The following is a 22,344-nucleotide window of genomic DNA, read 5'->3' as shown; positions in this document are numbered from 1 at the left end:
CCACCATGCAATGGCCTTAGACCAAGCCACCAGCTGGATTCCTGAAATAGTTTCCTCACTGGTCTTGCCTCTCTCCAAATTGTACACCACTGAAACCAGAGTGATCTTTTTAGAAAGCAAATTTGATCATGTCAACTGCTTGCAAAAACCTGCCAAATCTTTCCATTATGTATAGGATAGAAACAAAAGAGACTTAGAGGGCCCTTCCTGATTGGCCTCATACATACATTTTCTACCTCAAATTTAGTATTTTTGTGGTATCCTTTAATCAATGTCTGTATCCCTTCTGCTTATACTCCTGAGGGCAAGGCTCATGTCTTTAACTCGTTACCACCATTACTATAACATTGATACACAGGAGAGTACCTGGCACGTAATAGATTTTCAATTATTTTTTTAAATAAACACATGAATCAAAAGATAAACAAATGGAAGCATGAATTATATCAAGTTCACTTACATATATAAATAACCCTAAAAAATATGGTAATGAGATTTTTTTTTTTTGCAACTCCATGTAGTATTCTAAATTTCATTAGAGGTGCAAAGAGGATAGTAAAACTTTAAATATTCTGGGGGAAAAACTCTGATGGTCAGGGCTTTTGGTTGCAAAAAATAGAAACCAACTGGGTTTAACCTAAGCAGAAAATGAAATAATACTGTATAACTTACAGATCTGACGGCGAGTCTAGAGAACATGGAGTAGAAAATGAACTGGAAGCCAGATTGCATAAACGCAGTCCAGAAAAATCACAGGGAGAGAGTTTATACAACCCTACTGCAACCAACTGAGATGTTTCCACAAAAGGATGCAGCACTGGAAGTGCTCACTCCTCTACGCCTAGAATTTCGAAGACAACTACCTGGCCAACCAACTGGAAGAGATCCATATTTATGCCTATTCCCAACCAGATGCAGAAATTACCCAACAATATCATTAATATCCCATGCAAGTAAAATTTTGCCGAAGATCGTTCAAAAGTGGCTGCCGCAGTAGTGTATCAACAGGAAACTGCCAGAAATTCAAGCCGGATTCAGAACAGGACATGGAACCAGGAATATCATAGCTGTTGTCAGATGGATCCTGTATGAAAGCAGAGAATACCAGAAAGATGTTTACATGTGCTTACTGACTATGCAAAAGCATTCAAATGTGTGGCCCATGAAAAACTATGGATAACATTGCAAAGAATGGGAATGCCAGAACACTTAATTGTACCCATGAGGAAACTGTGCATAGATCAAGAGGGAGTTGTCTGAACAGAACAAGGAGCTACTGCATGGTTTAAAGTCAGGAAAGGTGTGCGTCATGGTTGTATCCTCTCACCATGTCAATTTGATCTGTATGCCAAGCAAATTATCCGAGAACCTGGGCTATATGAAGACAATAGGTGCCCATTACTACCATACTCAAACAGTAAGTCAGAAAAGACCACCTTGCAAGACTTTTAACCAGAACCTTGGGATCTAAGAATTTCACCATCAGACTCCCTGGTTCTTGGCATAAATGACTACTCACTGCCACCGCATCCTTGGCTCAGCCCTGCTGATTTAAGCCTCATAAATGGAGCCATTTCTGGAGGGTGGAACCTGAGCAACATCACACAGGAGAAAGCTACAGGATAGGGGCATCGACCAGATCCTCAGACCTCTGCTTTACTCTGTTCCGGGTGACAGGATATTTACAACCCTAGAGATGGAGCTTCCTCTCTAGAGTAATCCTCATATTCAGATAGAGCTTCAGTTTTTACCTTAGAGATGAAATACATGCTACAAGCAACAAAAGCCTGTCCATCTATCCTTGTTAGAGACTATTTTGGCTTGATTTTTTCTTCTATCACTGATTGCACAGCACCTCTACATCATCCCCATATCTGTCATTGCAGGTTCCTGCCAGCAGATAGCGTTCACACAGGCACCAGAAGCCCCAGCTGTCTCCCTGGGACAGACAGTCTCCAATTAGCTGCAGGGCCAGTTACAGCCTCCTCTGCACTGACAGGAAACACCAGAAAGAGGTTTTCCAGTGTTTTATTGACTTCTCAAAGGTGTTTGACTGTATGGATCATGACAAATTATGGCTAACATTGTGAAGAACTGGAATTTCAGGGCACTTAATTTTTCTCATGTAGGCCTATTTTTTTTTTTTTTTAGGCCTATACATGGATCAAGAGACAGTCATTCAAACAGAACACCTTGACCCAAAATGCCATTCTTTATCCCCGGTATTATTGCATGGTTCTAAATTGAAAAAGGTGTGCAACAGGGTTGTACCTTCCACTTTTTTAATTCAATCTATATGCTGAAGAATTTAACTGAAAAGTTGGATTGTGAGAAGAAGAATGTGGCATCAGGATTGGAGACTCATTCACAACCTGTTATATGCAGAGGACACAACTTTGCTTACAGAAAATGAAGATGACTTAAAGCACTTACTGATAAAATTAAAAGGTGACAGCCTTCAGCATGCCTTACTCCTGAATGTGAAGAAAAATAAAATCCTCACAATTGGGCCAATAAACAACATCATGATAAATGGAGAAAAATTGAAGTTGTCAAGGATTTCATTTATTTGGATCAACAATCAACGTCCATAGAGAAAGTAGTCAAGAAATCAAACGTTGAATTGCATCGGACAAATCTGCCTCAAAAGACCTCTTTAATGTTCTAAAAAGTAAAGATGTCACGTTGGTGACTAAGGTGCACCTGACCCCAGCCATGGTCTTTTCAAATTACCTCATATGCCTGGGAAAACTGGACAATGAAAAAGAAAGATGAAGAATTGACACATTTGAATTGTGGTGTTAGAGAATATTGGTTATACCAAGAACTGCCAGAAGAACAAGTTAATAAGTCTTAGAAGAAATAATTTAGAAGTGAGAATGGCAAGGCTTTGTCTTGCTTACTTTGAACACGTTATCAGGAAAGACCATTTGCTAGAAAAGGACATCGTGGTTGGTAAAATAGAGGGTTAGCAAAAATGATGGAAACCGTCCATGAAACAGATGACACAATTGCCACAACAATGGACTCAAACATACCAAAGATCATGAAAATCACAGTGGACCATGCAATGTTTCGTTCTGTCATACATTAAGTCTCTCTGAGTTGGAGTCAACTCGAAGACACCTATCAACAACAATGTCCACATTGAATAGGACTGACCTGTATAACCAATACAATATGAGGAAATAATAGTGTGTGACTTCTGAGGCTAGGTCATTAAAGACATTGTGATTTCTGCCTACTTTCCCTTGGATAATTTACTCTAAGAGAGGCCAAATGCCCTGTTGTGAGAACACTCAAACAACCCTATGGACAGGTTCACATGGTGAGAATCTGAGGTCCCTTGCCAATGGCTAACTTTAACTTGCCAACATATGAGTGGCTCACCTTGAAAGCTTCCAGTTCAGCCTTTGGACAATAGCAGCTCTGGAGGACATCTTGATAGCAGCCTCATGAGAAATCTTGAGCCAGCCAGAAGCAACCAGCTAAGCCATTCCCAAATTCCTGACTCACAGAAACAGTGTGGGAAAATAAATGTTTATTGTTGTTTTAAGTTGTGGGATTTTGAGGTAACTTTTTATACAACAGTAGATAGCTAATTCAGAGTTGTAGTAAGAAATGAAGCAAAAATATGTGAATAAGAATGTATGTCTATAGGTTGTATGAAATAAAACAATCTTTTTCAGGGTATAAAATATATGTAGGACCACTAATCTTTTGATTAACAGCCAAGCACTTAACCACTGCACTATCAGGGCTCCTGAAAATACATATGACAATAACATCTATCTCAGTGAGAAAATCTACAAAGCTAAAATATTCTGTAGTCCTTGAATTGTCCGTAAAGAGGTAAAAGTGCTAATTTATATACATAGCTAAAGAAGGTGTTTCTTTTCTCCCTCTCTCTTTTTTTTTTTTGGCTTTATATAGAGTGATGTAAAAAAAAAAAAACTGTATTGAAGTAAAATTAACATGCAATAAATTGCATATCTGTAAAGCATACACTTTCATGTTTGACCTGTATATATTCCTGAAATTATTATCCCAATGAAGATAGTGAATATATCTACATAAATGTTTATTATCATGTCCTCTTGGTTAATTGACCTCTTGTTCATTATAAAATTCCCTTCTTTATCCCTGTTAGTATTGTTTTCTGAAATCTACTTGATCTGATATTAAAATAGTCACTTCAGTGTTTTTTGACTAGTGTTAAAACGGTTAATCTTTTAAATTTCAATCTGTTTGTATTTTGCTATTCGTTTTCTATTTGTACCATTGTTTCCGGAATTGAATAAAGTTCTTGCCTGTCACTGGTCAAAAATGAGCAGGTAAGGCACGAAAAGTTTTCCACAGGAGGAAAGCTTTATTGAAGAGGCTTGCAAGAGAAGACAAGGAGTGCCTAAGCTATGCTTATCCAGGTCTCATAGAACAAAAGACTTGCATGGGCTTTTAAAAATTCTTAGGTCGGGGGGCGTGGAGGGGCAGATTCAAGTTAATTCAGAGGCATAGGCAGGATTTTCCGGCAAGTAGCCCGTTTGGGTGGGGATATGTTAATTAAGGTGTGCACACAGCTGCTTTCTAAGATGTCTCCTGTCCCGGAGGCCTCTGGGATTTGTAGCAGGACTTACTATAGGGTGTCACTCCTTCACAGCCTCTCATTCCCTGAGTTCAATTCCCCAGCTGTGGCTGCAGCCCCTCACTGCCCCTGGTGGAAGGTCACACAGCGGTCACAGGTGGATGTTCTGCACATGTCCCTGGGGCTGGTTTCATCTGGCTCCTTCTGAAAGACAACTTTTAAGGAAGTTTGCAGGCTGTTTTCTTATACTCTGCCCCATTGTCCTGGGGAATGGCTTTGTTTCTGTGCCCTGGCTCATTTCCTGTTACTTTGTTTGCAGATTTGGGGGCCGTCTGTTCCCTCTTACCATCTGTTCTCTCATCCCTTTTGCTTTTTCTTTTTTTGCCTTCTTATATATTATGTTACCATTCCTTTCTATGCCTTTTGTTGCCTTAAAAAACCCAGTTGCCTTATTAGCTATAATTTTTTGTTTTGTTATTTAGTGCTTCCTTTGGGGTTTCTAATACACAGTTTTAACTTATCACAGTCTACCCTCAAGTGGTATATCACTTCACCTGCAGATTAGAAACTTAGAATGGTATATTCCATTTCTTCCTTCCCTGGTTTTATGTTATTGCTACCATGCATTGTACTTTTACATATATTATAAACTCTGGAGGTTCCCTCCATGTATATCTGTAGTTCTCTCTCTGCAGCTTCTTCTTTGGTACTTTGTCCTGGAAATTTTAACCACTTCAGTCTTTATGGACTCTCAGCTCTGTCCCCTCAACTTAGAAAGTCTGCTGGGCTACACTCATGATCCTCCTTCCTGTGTTGCAGCTTGAAAACTCTCTCAGGACAGCTGGGTAGTGCTCACTTTGATTTCTGTCTCTGTGTTATCGCTGTCCTTCAATGCCTGATGGCCAGGTTCTTGAAGACCATTTGGGGTGTGTGTGTGTGCATTCGTACGTATGTGTATGTCTTTATGTATATAGGAAACCCTGGTGGCTTAGTGGTTAAGTTCTACAGCTGCTAACCAAAAGGTCCGCAGTTTGAATCCCCCAGGTGCTCCTTAGAAACTCTATGGGGCAGTTCCACTCTGTCCAGTAGGGTTGCTATGAGTTAGAATCAACTTGATGGCAATGGTTTTGATATGTGTATACATACATGTGTGCATATACATATATTTTGGTTGTTTCACATGGAGGGAAAACCTTGCCATTGCATTATACTATATATTGCCTGGAAGTAAAAGTGAATTTTCCACTGAGAGTTAAAATTTTGGTTGTTCTGTCTTTAATTTCTAGAAATCCTGTTTGGTTCTTTTTCAAATCTGCAGTGTCACTCTTTTTAGCTTCTTACTCCTTGCACACATGCTGCTTGTCATTTATTTTTTTAAATAAACTCACATCATGCCCAAATCTGAAATGTGAGCAGAACTCCTTTTGTTCTCTGTTATTTCTGTTGCATCACATTCATGTTCATATCCTAGTTCTCTTACTTTTTTGGATGTCAAGAATCCATGACTTCTTGTTGCTATTGGCCCTGGAAAAATCTTTGGGAGGTTTCCTAAGGGCTTAGGATAGGTGTGCCCTCTTCCAGAGAGGCTTCCATTTGTGGACCCTACTGTTCTGCTACCTTAAACCAATTTCAAGTTTGAAGAGTTCCAGACCACCTAGGCCATGCATACCTGGAGTAAAAAATCCTCTCAAGGGCTGATGGCAGCCAAAACTTCCCATGGAAATCTTATTTGTCTTTTCCTGTCCATTTCCACAGTGTAGCTCTTATCAGTTCCTCGGATGGGAATGATAGATTCCGGTTTCTCTTTGGTTCACACTTACTTTGAAATTGGTGCCCCTTGTGCCTTAACTCAATATAGGGTCCCAGAGGACTCTCCACATGGACAACTTCTGGTCCTGTCTTCCATTTCTCTGTCCTTTTCAGAGCCCTAGAATCTAGTCTTAAGTATTTGCAGTGTCTTTAGAGTGTCCTTCAAGATAAAAGTGTCTTTGGAGCTCAGATATTTTTTGGCCATGGGCTTTTATTAAAAATTGAGCCAAAATTTCCTCATTTTCTTTTCCTCTTCTTTTTTCTTTTGTTGTGTTCTCCCAGCATTTGTTTGTTTGTTTAATTTCACCATGATCGTTGATTCAGGAATCTGGCCCTTCATTTATGGAACCTGAACCCATTTAATAATTTTTTTAATTTAAAATAGAGACTCTTCACATTGTGGGGATATCAACTAGGGTCACATAACAATGTATATATAAATTTTTATAGAGGAAACTAACTTGAGATTTAAGCTTTCAACTACAGCACAATTAAAAAAAAAACAGAGTCTCTTAATGAGATCATTTAGCAGTCTGTAGCTTTAGAGCTTCTAAGTTGATATTAAAAATTTTAAGTCGGCTTCTGTCTTTTCTAATCATTGAATTACACTTGCTGTAATGATATTTTTGGTTCTAGGTTTACACTGGTTACTTTTACAACCTATTGCCCATGCAGTTTGCTTCCATGCTCATTGGTTGCTTTGCATAGGCCCCCCCACACCCAGGCTGGCTGCTCAGATATTATAAACGGGGCCTTTGCAATGTGAGCTGATCTGCATCAGGCAGGCAGGGGCAGCAAGATGGTGCCACAGACTCTGGTCCTCATGTCCCTGTTGCTCTGGGTCTCTGGTGAGAAACTTAAAAGTGCCTCCATCCCACTAAAGTAGCATCTTTGAAGAAATGAAAAATGATTTTAATATGTAGTGAGAAGTGGTGGCTATTTTCAAAATGGACTCGATTATGTGCTGAAACATATTATCACTGGAAAGCACATTGAAAATGGGATATTTTAATGTGTCTATGATAAAGTGTGTGTAGATATGTATGTGTGATAATTGTCCATTTGTGATTTCAGGTGCCAGTGGGGACATTGTGCTGACCCAGTCTCCAGCCTCTCTGGCTGTGTCTCCAGGAGAAACGGTCACCATCAACTGCAAGTCCAGTCAGAGTGTGGGTACACAGTTAGGCTGGTACCAGCAGAAATCAGGACAGTCTCCTAAGCTGCTCATGTATGCTGCATCTAAGAGGGCATCTGGGGTCCCTGACCGGTTCAGTGGCAGTGGATCTGGGACAGACTTCACTCTCACCATCAGCAACTTCCAGGCTGAAGATGTGGCAGACTATTACTGTCAGCAAGGTTATAACGCTCCTCCCACAGCGCTTTGGCCTTGAACACAAACCTCCTACCCAAGCTTGCAGGCCAGTGAGCAACAGCTGTTTCCTTTCTGCTCAGCCCTGAACATGCTCGCTCCCTCTCTGCCCTAAAGGACACATCCCCTGACTAATTCCTGAGGTGTTTGCAAGGCCCAGGAGATAATGAAGGGATGTGGACTTTTTTTTTAGCTCATTTTGTCTGAGATTACTGTAAACATGCTGTAACAATCTCTTATAGACTTTGTCAGTTGTTGTCATATCACAGAAACCTGCATGTTTCACGTGGCTAGACCACATGACTGATCTGGTGCAGGGTCCAGTGAATTTTACACCCTGAAAGATCAATCCTCTTTTCTTTGTGCCTTCTTGACTCTGCAACATCCCAATTTTATTCCCTTGTTCTTGCTCTTCTTCCTTTCTCCACACTTACCACATCCTCCCAACTCTTGCCCTTCCCAATATTAAATGCTTGACCCTTCATATTCAAAACTTTCCTCAAAGAAGGCAGTATTCCTCTTTCTGTTTCCCTCCACATATCCTGTTTCCCAGCCATGCGTTTCTGATCTATGTCACTGAAGGTGGTTTCCTACTCTAGCTCTTATTTTACTGCCCTTTTCCCTTCTCTCCATTTCTTTCAGTGGCACCTCATTCTTTCAAAGGCAAGTCTCTAATTCACTCACCCTATCACTCTCACTCTAGAAATATTTGACGGTTTTCTCCTGTCATTTTTTCATTAATAGCCAACTTCCTCTTTAAATTTATCTCTTGGACACCTGAGTCTCATTTGATAACTGAAGAATATCATGGTTCTTTCTTGTTAGTTGTTGTCAGATTGGCCCCCAATCCACGGAGACTTCATTCACAATGGGGTCAGACCTTGGTGATCCATAGGGTTTTCATTGATTGATTTATGAGAAATAGATCAGCAGGTCTTTCTTCCTAGATTATCTTAGTCTTGAAGCTCCGCTGACACTTGTTCTACATCATTGCGACATACAATCCTCTGCTGAGTGAAGGATGGTGGATGCACACGAAGTGCATTGGCCAGGAATCGAATCCAAGTATCCCATATATAAGGCAAGACTCCTACCACTGAACCACCACTGCTCCCCATGTTTCTTTAGTCTGCTGTAACTTGAATGAATGTGCTCTTCTCATGTAATAATAAACTCCTGGCGTACTAGTATTATTATGAAAATGGGGCCCCAGTGGTGCAGTGGTTAAGAGCTCAGTTGCTAACCAAAAGATTGGCATTTCAAATCTACCAGCTGTTCCTTGGAAACCCCATGTAGCAGTTCTACTCTCTTCTATAGGGTCACTACGTCTCAGGATCAAATCAACAATAGCAGTTTTTTAAAAATTATTATTATGAAATACGTGGGTTAATGAAATTTAACTTCAGGTAAGATCTCAACAGACTTGATCAGCACACTCTGAACACTCTCACTTACATAAAAAGGCCTTTTCTCTAACATGAGATATATTTTCAACGTATCGACTGATTCATTCAGGTTATATTTATTGAGGGCTTACTAGGTGTCATGCACTAAAATATTGCTTTCATTTTAGTTGGGGGAGACAGCCAATCAACAACTGCATAAATAATATATTTACTATTTTTTGTAAGTGCTATGAATGAAAATAAAGCAGGGAAGAGGATAAGAGCTTTCTGGGGTAAGAGTGAGTAGCAATTAAAAGTAGGATGATGTCAACTGGGTGACAGCTGATGTAGAAAGGCCCATAAGACTTTCATGCCTTTCACATGTTTAAAGTGGACTGGCCATCAGCTGAAGCTATTGGGGTGACTGGGCTATATATCTCTCATCTTCTGGTGGATTACCCCGAGCTTGTTCTGATGGCAGTTGGCAGGATTCCAAGTGAGAAAATAAGAGCACACAGTGTCTTCAATCCTAGACTTAATACTGGTACGATTTTCTGCATTCTATGAAGTTTGCTCCAGTCTATGAATCGACTCAATTCACAAAAGCAGCTCATATTGAAAGGGACGGTAAATAACCCCTAATTCTTGATAGGAGGAGATGCAAAGTCACATTTCAAAAAATCATGGATACAGATAATCAATGTATAATAGATGGTGATGGAAGCCTGCCCTGAGAAAGTATGATTAGATCAATGTCTTAATGTTGGTGAAGAAATAAGCCGTAGGAATATCTCCAGGAAATAGGGCCCTAGTTAGAGAAAACAGCAAATTTCTGAGGCAGAAATGTAACCAGCGCATTGGGAGAGAAGCAAGGAAGCCAGTGTTGCTGGAGTTGAGTTGCGACACAATTAGTGGGATATAGGGTCAAAGAAATAATGAGGGGGTTTATTTTGTAGGATTTTGTAAGCCACTCTAATGTTTTGGGTTGAGGGTTTTGAATAGAGGATATGATTTAATCTGTAGTTTAACATTACAAAAGAGATACCAGTTAAGAGCCCATTAGTATCATCCTGGCTGGAGATGATGATTGCTTTGGTGGATGGTGGTGATAGTGAAGGGGGTGAAGACAGGTCTATTTTGGAAATAAAGACAGCAATATGCTGATGATTGTGACAAGGAGAGTGAGATGAAAAGCAGATCCTAACATGACTCCGAAGCTTTGCTCTGAGTAACCAGAAGGGTGGACTTGACATTTATTTAGATAGGGAACTCTCTGGGAGGAGCAGATTTGGGGATGAAGATTAGGAATTTTTTTTCTGAACATTTGAAGTTTGAGATGTGTATTGAACCTCTGCGTGTGACTGTCAAGTAGGCCTTTGGGTTATGAGTTCTGCATTCAGGGAACAGATACGTACTGGAGATTTAAATCTGATAAGTAATAAAATGAGTGGTGAATAGATGAAGAACAGAAGAGGTCCACAGATTGAGCTGTGAGGCAGCGGAGATGAGGAGGAATCAGCAAAGGAGTCTGAGAAGGAGCAGTATGGATGGACAACAAAAAGGAAAGTGTGACACCCTGGAGATCAATGTGGAGATTGTATCAAGAAGGAGGACTTTATCTATGTTTTTAATGTTATGGATGGGTCTGGAAGATGAAGGCTGGGATGTGACCATTGGATTTGGCAATGTGGAGGTCAGTAGTGACATTGAGTAGAGCAGTGATACGGTAGGGATAACACCTTGCCCAAGAGAGAATGGGAAGGGAAGATTTGGGGTTGGTGACTGCAAAAATTTTGAATGCGCATTATGGTAAAGGAGAAGAGTGAAACAGGGCATAACTGGAAGGAGATATGAGATCAACAGAGCTTTTAGAATGATGTTTACATGCTGATGGAAATGATGCTAAAGAGAAGGGAACATAAATATTTCTGGAAAGAGAGGAGAGAAACGCCAAGCAAGGCTCTTGAGTAAGTCAGAGGAATGGGCCAGAGGACTGGCTTCAGATAGGAGGACTGTCTGCTTATCTACAGTAACAGGAAGGAAATCAGAGTGTGGGAAAGTCAGTGGATCAGGAGACACATGGGAGTTCCTTGTGGAATTTCAGTTCACAGGTAAGAGATGAGGCAATTGAGTTGAAGTCTGGATAGAAAGGTGGTGTTAAAAATTGAAAAAAGAAGAAAAGAGAAAGAAAGAAGACTGAACAGACCAGGTAAGTGAAGTATGATTGTGAACTAGCATTAATAACTTTCATGACATTTAAAAGCAAACAACAACAATAAACAAAGCAAAACAACAACAACAACAAAAAAAAACAAACCAATTGCAGTTGATGCAATCTTGACTGTGTTGACCCATGAGTGTCAAAGCATGATTGTGCTCAGTAGTGTTTTCAATGGCTGTGATATTATGGAAGTAGATCATCAGAGATTTCTTTTGAGGTGCCTCTGGGTGGACTCAAATTGCCAGCATTTTGATTAGCAGGGAGAGCATTAACCTTCTGAACCTCCCAGGGGCTCTTGAAGTTAATGATCATAAGTTTAAATTGAAGGTGAAACGGGTCAGAATGACTGCATATTTTTCTGCAGACACATCAGAGATGTGGGGGCAGGCATGTAGAGGGTTGGGTTTTAGCTAGGGCTGTGATCTTGCCAGGTGAATAGGATTAAATAAGGGAGTTCTTCATGTGTGCAAGAGACTCACTGCAATGAAGGATTATGATTTCAGCTGGTAAGGAGGGAATTGAGATTAAAAGACTCAAGGACAGTGAAAATAGGTTTGTTAAAGGGCATTTTCTTAGAAAAAAGGCAAAGTTGTGACTGTCATACAAATATAAGATGACGTTAGGTAATTTATTTTACTTATACTAAATGAGGGAACTAGACAGATGCCATAACTGGTTCAGCAGTATAAACAGTTAAACAGTATAGATTTACATAGAGTAAAGGATTGTTGAGATGAATTGCAAAAAAAGAGACAAATTCTTGGGGGGACAATTAAGACTCCGGCAGACAGGACAGAATGTGCACATCTATCAGTTACCTACAATTTACAAAGAATTTAAAATTAGCTCAAAGGTAAGGAACAAGGCTAGGAATCTGGTAATGCCAAATGGTATGTTATAGACAATGTGTAGTTATCTATTTATATACATATATATTTTCTACAAATTTAAATCCTGATTGTCTTAGGCTGGGTTCTCTAGAGAAGCAAAACCAGTGAAACATATAGATAGATAGATAGATAGACAAAGAGATAGGTAAATTTGCATCAAGGAAATGGCTGGTGCAGTTGTAGAGCATGGCAAGTCCGAAGACCATGGGTCGGGTGTCAGACTGGGGTCTTCTTCTGATTACTGTAGCTGCAGAGGCTGACAACCCAAAATTGGTAGGTCAGACGGCAGGGTCATGCGCTACAGAGTCTGATAAATCAAAGACTGTCAGGTAAGGCAGCAGGCTGCTGGTTCACAGGCTGCCGAGACCAACAAATTACCAAATAAGCAGGCAATAGGGCAGGTTGCTGGCTCAAATCTCAAGAACCAGAGGTCAGATGATGACGAGCCAGATGCAGTCTCCAGAGCAAAAAAGCAAACTTTGACAGAATGTCCATATATTTATCTTGGATGCAGGACACACCCCCAAGAAAACTCCCTTTAAAACCGGTTGGCTGATCACATCAGAGAGGATGACTACATCATTGAATAACTGCCAAATTACATCATTACATAACTGCCAAACCAGCAAGAATCAAGACCCAGCCAAGATGACACACAATCTTAACTATCACACTAATGAAGGATAAAAATTATCAGTGATAGCACACCAGGTGGAGTGAGCTGCCCAGCTCTTGGAAATACCAAGAATGAAATGATTGATATTGTGATGATGGGGAAATTTTGGCTCTTTTCTAATGACATGTCCAGGGAATGACCATGAAAGTGGTAGGAAGAGACCACTGGAGGAAAAGCGATCAAAGAACTGAGATGTCAGGACCACAGAAAGATCACCTGTGGGCATATTGAAGGGACAGGGATTGTGACAGGAGTAGAGTTGAAGAGCCTGACACTGAGTCAGAAACTAAAATGTCTGAGAGAGGGAGGAGGAGAGACAATGGGGCTGGTAGATGACTGCAATAAGGAAGGATGATACTGGATGATGTAGTCTGCTATACTGAATCCAAAGTTTTTGGGGAATCATTTGTTCAGGGGAGAGAAGACTCAGAGTTGGATTATGAGGACACACCCAGAGAGAAGTAGGCTAAAAGGAATTCCAGTGGTTGGGGAGGGGTGTGAGATGTGGAGAAGGGACTCCCTTTTAACTACTGTACATTGGAAATCTGAGTCCTTCATTTCTCGAGTCTACCATACGTTCGCTTGCTGCTCTCTTACAATCTGCTTTGCTGCCCTCACATTTAAAATTTTTTCTAATGATAAAAGAAACCTGCTTTCTGCTCCTCAGTTTTGCACTAGAGTCCTTTCTTAAATGCATTTTGGGAGAAGAGGAGTTTGCATTGACTCTGTCACAAGGACGGGTGGGAATCCAGTGTTTTCTCCTTCATGGGATCTTTTTTCTGGAATAAAGTTTGAGTGGGGAAGCAGGGAATAGGAATAATCAGGGGATAGTGGCTTTTCAAGTGGCCTTTGGCCTAGAAAGGAGGTTCTGCTTGGGGGTAGCACCTTTGGGAGGTGTGGTTAAGTGTGACTGGAGGGATCAGACTATGGCTGCAAATGACCAAGCACTGAGATTCAGAGTGAGGTGTGAGAATAGATTAAAGGAATTGAATGGGAAGAGGAGACCAGCTTTCTTTTGGAGCCAGAGAAGGCCTAGCTGCCTGTTTTTCAAATATCTCAAGCCAATATTTTTTTTTGCTGATTAAAACCAGCCAACCAACTGACCAACCGCCCAACCGACCACCCGACCAACCACCCACAACCAACCAACCAACCAACCAATCAACCAACCAACCAACCAACCAACCAACCAACCAACCAACCAACCAACCAACCAACCAACCAACCAACCAACCAACCAACCAACCAACTAACCAACCAACCAGCCAACCAAATGGTGGCTATTAATAAGAAGTAGCTGGGATCCTTTCCTGTCCTCCCTTTGTTAGTAGGACAGTTTGTATTTGGAGTCACATCATTATGATAGGACATTTTCATGCTGGAAACAGTAATTCACTGTATTATCTTTGGATTCAAAACTGCTCATGGTGAGAATAAATTCTGTCTCAGACCCAGTGCCACCCAGTGGACACCTGGTCAACATGGATAGAAGCAGGGCAAATGAGGTCCTTAGGAACTTCCCCAAGTTTTAACTGGTACCAGGATAAGTAGTGTTTCACATCAGTGTAGAGGAGGCTCTGACTGGCCCTGCAGTTGATGGAGACTCTTTCTCCCAGTGAAAGAGCCAAGGATTCTGCTCCTGGGTTAGTGGGATCTGTCTACTAGAACCTGCAGTGACAGGCATGGGGATGATGCAGGGATGTTGTACAATCAGGAACAGAAGAAAAAAAATCAAGCCACAGTGGTCTCTAACTGTGATAGGTGGACAGGCCTGTGTTGCTCATAGCATTTATTTCATATCTTATTTTAAAACTGTAGATCTATCTGAATAGAAGGATCATTTTGGAGAGAAAATTTCATTTCTAGGTTTGCAAATATCCTCTCATCTGTAAGAGAGTAGAATAAGAATTTGAGGATCTGGATGCAGCTTCTCTCTTGTGTGATGTTGCTCAGTGCCCCCCCCCCAAAAAAAAAGGCTCCATTTATGAGGCTCAGATGATCAGGGCTGAGCCTAGGGTGAGGTGGTAGTGAGGGGACATTTATGCAAAGTACCAGCGAGTATGATGGTGAAATTCTTAGCTCCCAAGATTGTGGTTAAAATTTTGTAAGGTGGTCTTTTTTGACTTACTTTTGAATATGGCTGTAATGGGCACCTATTGTCTTGGATTCTTTGCCAAAACAAAGATGTCATTAGTGATGTGGAGCAAATTGTTTGTGCTTGACTACTAATTTTCCCATTTTAAACCACGCAGTATCCCCTTGTTCTGTTAGAACAACTGCCTGTTGATCTATGTATAGGTTCTACGTAAGCACAATCAAGTATTCTCAAATTCTCATTCTTCTCAATGTTATCTATAATTTTTTTTGATCCACACATTTGAATGTCTTTGCAGGGTCAATAAAACACAGGTAAATATCTTTCTGGTCTTCTCTGCTCTTGGCCAGTCTGATATCAGCAATGATATCCCTCATGCCACATCTTCTTCTGAATCCAGCTTGAACTTCTGGCAGTTGTTTTTCAATTATGTTCAGCATAATTCAGCTTGCATATGACGTTAATGATACTGTTTGATAATTTCTTCATTCTGTTGGGTCACTTTTTTTTGGAATGGGCAGGAATATGGATCTCTGCCAGTCAGTTGGCCAGGTAGCTCTCATCCAAATTTCTTGGCATAGTTGAGCAAATACTTCCAGCATTGCTTTCATTTATTGGATCATCTCAACTGGTATTCTGTCAACTCCCAGAGCCTTATTTTTTGCCAGTGTTTTCCATGTAGCTTAGAATTCTTTCTTCAGTACCATTGGTTCTTGATCATATGCTACCTCCTGAAGTGGTTGAACACTGACCAGTTCTTTTTGGTACAGTGTCTGTGTATTCCTTCCTTCTTCTTTTGATGGTTTCTGCATCATTCAATTTTTTGCCCATAAAATCCTTCAATATTGCAACTCAAGGCCTGAATTTTTTCTTCAGTTCTTTCCACTTGAAAAATGCCAAGCATGTTCTTTCCTTTTTTCTGTCTGCAGATCTTTGTACATTTCAATATTATACTTGTTTTTTCAAGACACCCATTGAAATCTCCTGTCCAACTCTTTTACTTCATCATTTTTTTCCATTTGCTTTAGTTACTTTGTGCTTAAGGGCAACTTTGAGTCTCTTCTGACATCCATTTTGGTCTTTTTTTTTTATGTCTTTGTAATGACTTTTTTTTTTTTTAATTATGCTTTAGGTGAAGCTTTACAGAGCAAATTGGTTTCCCATTCAATAGTTTATACACAATGAAGGATTCAAGTTGGCAGCCTAGTGAGATGCAGCATGCAATCCCTCTGTAGCAAAGGCCTGAGAAACAAATTGAAACAGATAGAAATTATAACCCTGGGACCCTGAGCATCAAATGGACAGATACAGAATTAAAAGGAAAAAGAAATTGAATGACAGTAGTAAATGGGGAAAGACACTGAGTTGAAGTGCTCTACCAGACAGCCCAGCAGAGTGGAAACATTTTGAGACAAAGCCAGCAGCGACCCTGAATGAGGAGCACATGAAGACAGCATCATGCAACTCCAATAGGAGACAGAGAAACTGTGTAAACATAACCTGGAATGAAGCAAGGAGAGCAGAACATGAACTGGAACTAAGGAGGGAAAGTACAGGAAGGAGGCTGAGAGTTTCAGGGATCCTGGTGTACACAGAGTGGGGAGGGAACCAGGACCCAGAGACAGGGTGACTCCCTAGTGATGATACCAGACCTGTAGGGTGTAGGGTGGGTGGCAAACACAGAGCAATAGATGAATTCCCCCCTTTTTTTCCCCCTCTTTTCTTTCTCTCTCTCTCTCTTGTTTTTTTCTCTCTTCTTTCCTCCCTGGCTGGCCATCCTACCCCTTCCCCACAGGAAAAAGCACCTGTGTGACCCCTGAATGCCCATTCTGCTCCTTCTCCACTCAGGAGAGTACCTGTGTGACCTTCCACCACCCACTGTGCTCCTCTTCCACCAGGGAGAGCACCTGTGCGACCCCAGACTACTTGTCCTGCCCCTCTTTCACTGGAAAGTGCACCTGCATGCCTCCCTTGCTGGAGAGAGTGCCTGCAGGTCTCCTGGCTGCCTGCCCTGTCCCCAAAAGGAGCTCTGGCCATGCTTTAGATTTGGGTATGATGTGAGTTTTTTTTTTATAAAAATGAATGACAAACAACATGTGTGCAAGGTGTAAGAAACTAAAAAGAGTGACACCAAAGATTTGAAAAAGAACCAAACAGAATTTCTAGAAATTAGAGATAGAACAAGTTTCCCTTCCTGTGAAACAACCACAATATATGTATATATATACATACACATATGTGTACATATACCAAACCCATTGCCACTGAGTGGATTCATACTCATAGAGACCCCAGTGGACAGAGTAGAACCACCCCATAGAGTTTCCAAGGAGCATCTTGTAGATTAGAACTGTGACCCTTTGGTTAGCAGCCGTAGCACTTAACCACTTATATACACACACACATACACACGTAGATAGTTTTCAAGACCCTGGCCATCAGACATTGAAGGACCGTGATAACCAAGAGACAGATATCAAACAGAGTGAGCTATCACTGACAATTTTTAGCCTTCATCAGTGTGATGATTAAGGTTGTATGTCACTTTGGCTGGGCCACGATTCTTGGTGGTTTGGCAGTTATGTAATGATGTAATTTGGCAGTTATGTAATAATGCAGTCATCCTCCATAATGTGATCTGATGTGATGAACCAATCATCTTTAAGGACAGTTTTCTCAAGGGTGTGTCCTGCATCCAATATATATATATGGACATTCTGTCAAAGTTTGTTTTTTTGCTCTGGATACTGCATCTGGCTCGTCATCATCTGATCTCTGGTTCTTGAGATTTGAGCCAGCAGCCTGCTGTATTGCCTTCTGATCTTAGGATTTGTCGGCCTCTGCAGCCTGTGAGCCAACAATTTGCTGCCTTACCTGCCAGTCTTGGGTTTATCAGCTTCTGCAGCCCATGAGCCAATGGACTGCCATCTGACCTGCCAATTATTGGGGTGGTCAGCCCCCTACAGCTAAAGGAATCAGAGGAAGTCCCCAGTCTGACGCCTGACCCATGGACTTGGGACTTGCCACCTTCCACAACTGCATGAGCCATTTCCTTGAGATAAATCTATCTGTCTCTCTTTCTCTATCTATCTATATGTTTCATTGGTTTAGCTTCTCTAGAGAACCTAGCCTAAGATAATCAGGATTTAAATTTGTAGGAAAATATATATACATAAATAGAAAACTATGCATTGCATTGTCTATAACATACCATTTGAGGTTATCAGATTCCTAGCCTTGTTTGTTACCTTTCAGCTAATTTTAAATTTTTTTGTAAATTGTAGGTAACTGATAGATACATATATTCTGTCCTGTCTGCTGGAGTCTTAATTGTCTCCCCCCAAATTTTGACTCTTTTTACAATTCATCTTAACATTCTTTTACTCTATGTAAATGTACAGTTTTAATTTTTATTTTGAACAAGTTATAGCATCTGCCTAGTTCTCTCATTTAGTATAAAATAAATTACTTAACATGTCTTCATCTGATATTTGTATGAGAGTCATGACTTTGTCTTTTTTCTGAAAAATGTCCTTTAACAAATCTATTTTCACTGTCCTTGAGTCTCTCATTCTCAATTCCCCTCCTTACCAGGTTAAATCATGATCCTTCATTGCAGTGATTCCCTCACACACATCAAGAACTCCATTTTTAATCCTATTCATCTGGCAAGACCACAGCCCTGGTAAAAACCCAACCCTCCACACGCCTACCCCCACATCTCTGATGCGTCTGCAGAAAAATACACAATCATTCTGACTCATTTCACCTTCAGTTTAAATTTATGATCATTAACTTCAAGAGCCCTGGGAGGTTAAAAAATTAATGCTCTCCCTGCTAATAAAAATGCTGGTGATTTGAGTCCATGCAGAGGCACCTCAAAAGAAATCCCTGGCGATCTACTTCCATAATATCCCAGCCATTGAAAATACTACAGAGCACAATTCTGCTCTGACACACATGGGTCAACACAGTCGAGATTGCATCAACTGCAACTGGTTTGGTTTATTTATTTATTGTTGTTGTTTGTTTGTTTTTAAATCTCATGAAGATCCTTAATGCTATCCCCCAATTGAACGTCATTGACCTGGTCCGTTCAGTCTTCACTCTTTCTCTTCTTTCTTCAATTTTGAACACCTCTTTCCATCCAAATTTCTACACAATTCCTCATCTCTTACCTATGAAGTGAAATTCCACAAGGAACGCCTATGTGTCTCCTGATCCACTGGCATCCCCACACTCTACTTTCCTTCCCGTTACTGTGGATGAGCAGACAGTCCTCCTGTCTGAAGCCAGTCCTCTAACCATGCCTCTGACTTACTCAAGAGCATTGCTTGGCATTTCTCTCCTCTCTTTCCAGAAATATTTATGTTCCCTTCTCTTTAGCATCGTTTCCATCAGCATGTAAACATGATTTTAAAAGCTCTGTTGATCTCACTTTTCCCTCCAGTAAGACCCTGTTTCACTCTTCTCCTTTACTGTAATGCTCATTGAAAAAGTTGTACAGTCACCAACCCCAAATCATCTCATTCCATTTTCTCTTGGGTGCCCTCTATTCAAGGTGTTATCCCTACTGTCTCATTGCCCTACTCAACATCACTGGTTATCCCCCCATTGCCAAATCCAATGGTCACATCCCAGTCTTCATCTTCCAGACCCATCCATAACATTTAATACATTGATAAAGTCCTCCTTCTTGATTGTAATCTCCACACTGAGCTCCAGGGTGTCACACTCTACTTGTTGTTGCCCATCCATACTGCTCCTTTTCAGACTCCTTTGCTGGTTCTGCCTCATCTCTCCTGCCTCACAGCTCAGTCTCTGGGCCTCCTCTGTTCTCCATCTATTCATCACTCATGTTATTAGTTATCAGATTTAAATCTTCAGTCCATATTTGTTTCCTGAATTCAGAACTTATAAATCCAAAGGTCTCTTTGACAGTCACACACGGAGGTTTAATGCACATTTCAAACTTAAAATATTCTGAACAAAATTCCTAATTTTCATCCCCAAATCCACTCTTCCGGCAGTGTTCCCTGTCTAAATAAATGTTAAGTCCACCCTTTTGGTTACTCAGAGCAAAGCCTTGGAGTCATTTTAAGGCTTACTTTTCATCTCACTCTCCTTGTCACAACCATCAGCATATTGCTGTCGCCATTTCCAAAACAGACCTCTTCTCACCCCCTCCACTATTACCACAATCCACCAAAGCAATCATCTTCTCTAGGCAGGATGATCGTAATGGCCTCCTGACTGGTATCTCTTTTGTACTGTAAAACTACAAATTAAATCATATCCTCTATTCAAGACTTTTCAGCTATTACCACATCATTCAAAATAAAACCCAAATCCTTAGAGTAGCCTACAAAATCCTACAAAATAAACCCCCTCATTATTTCTTTGACCTTATGTCCCACTAATCTCCCTGTCAGAACTCAACTCCAACAACACTGGCTTCCTTGCTTCTCTTCCAATATGCTGGTTACATTTCTGCTTCAGAAATTTGCTGTTTTTTCTAACAAGGGCCCTCTTTCCTGGAGATATTCTTATGGCTAGTTTTGTTGCCAACATTAAGATTTTGATATGATCATGCTTTCTCAGGGCAGCCTTCCATCAACATCTATTATACATTGATTGCAAAAAAATCCCCTATTCTTTATTCCTCCCTGTAGCATGCTTTTTTGCAATGTGACTTTGTATCTCTTCCTACCAAGAGTTAGGGGTTATTTGCCTTCCCTTTCAATATGAGTTAGTTTTGTGAATTGTGTTGATCCTTAGAATGAAGCAAACTTCATAGAATGCAGAAAATCGTACCAGTATTGAGTCTAGGATTGAAGAAGCTTTGTGTGCTCTTATTTTCTCACTTGGAATCCTGTCAACTGCCATCAGAACAAGCTAAGGTTAATTGGCCAGATAATGAGAGAGATATGGTCCAGTAACCCCAATAATTTTTTTTTTTTTTTTTAATGGCCAGTCAACTGTAAACATGTGAAAGACATAAAAGTCTCATGGCCCTTTCTACATCAGCTGGCACTCAGGTGACATCATCCTACTCCCTCTTAACCCAACTGGCTCTTATCCCCTTTCTTGCTTTATTTTTCTTCATAGCACAAAAAATTAAAAAAAAAATAGTGAATACTTATTTATGCAGGTGTTGATTGTCTATCTCCCCCAGCTAGAAGGAAAGCAATATTTTAGTGCAGGACACCTACTATACCCTCAATAAATATATCCTGAATGAATCAATCAATACTTTGAAAATGTTCCCCATATTAGAGAAAAGGCCTTGTTGTGTAAGTAAGAGTGTTCAGAGTGTCGTGATCAAGTTTGCTGATATCTTACCTGAAGCTACATTTCATTAACCTATGTATTTCATAATAATAATAATTAAAGAACAAAACTGTTACTGTTATTTTATTCCGACTCATAGTGACCCTATAGGATAGAGTACAACTGCTCCATAGGGTTTCCAAAGAACAGCTGGTGGATTTGAACTGCCAACCTTTTGGGTAGCAGCCAAGCTCTTAACCACTGCACCACCGGTGCCCCATTTTCAGAATTACACTAGTGCAGAAACAATACTCGAATACCAGAAGTTTTTCTATTATTACATGAGAAGAGCACATTCATTCAAATTACAGCAGACTAAAGAAGCATGGAGGTCAGTGGTGGTTCAGAGGTAGAAGTCTTGCCTTCCATGTGGCATACTTGGGTTCAATTGCTGGCCAGTGCACCTCATATGCCTCCACCACCCTTCAGTCAGTAGAGGCTTGCATGTTGCAGTGATGCTGAACAAGTGTCACCAGAGCTTCAAGACTAAGATAATCCAGGAAGAAAGACCTGGTGATCTATTTCTGATAAATCAATCAATGAAAACCCTACAAATCACCAAGGTCTGATCCCATTGTGCATGAGGTCTCCGTGGATTGGGGGCCAATCTGACAGTAGCTAACAAGAAAGAACCGTGATACCTTTCAGTTATCAAATTAGACTCAAGTGCCCAAGAGGTGAATTTATAGAGGAAGTTGGCAATTAATGAAAAAACTACATGGGTAAAGGATCAAATATTTCTAGAGTGATAGGGCTAGTGAATTAGAGAGTTGCCTTTGGAAGAATGAGGTGCCACTGAAAGAAATAGAGAGAAGAGAAAAGTGCAGTAAAATGAGAGGTAGAGTAGGAAACCACCTTCAGAGGCATTGATCCAAAAAGCATGTCTGGAAACAGGATATGTGGAAGGAAAAAGAGAGAGGAATACTTCCTTCTTTCAGGGAAATTTTGAATATGAAGGGTCAAGTTTTAAAATTGGGAAGGTCAAGA

At 40.5% G+C, this 22,344-nt stretch overlaps 1 gene segment (V, D, J or C); it reads left to right on the top strand.

Moving 5' to 3' along the window:
- The window catches only part of LOC126060268 (immunoglobulin kappa variable 4-1-like), a 100,928-nt gene extending 93,146 nt beyond the window's left edge, over positions 1 to 7,782 (top strand). The window contains 1 exon segment of the V gene segment in view: positions 7,466 to 7,782. Coding sequence covers positions 7,466 to 7,782 — 317 coding nt within the window.
- Positions 7,783 to 22,344: the final 14,562 nt, after the last annotated feature.

This window comes from Elephas maximus, chromosome 17, assembly GCF_024166365.1.
Source record: "Elephas maximus indicus isolate mEleMax1 chromosome 17, mEleMax1 primary haplotype, whole genome shotgun sequence".
Taxonomy (NCBI): Eukaryota; Metazoa; Chordata; class Mammalia; order Proboscidea; family Elephantidae; genus Elephas; species Elephas maximus.
This window is presented reverse-complemented; position numbering and strand designations above follow the sequence as displayed.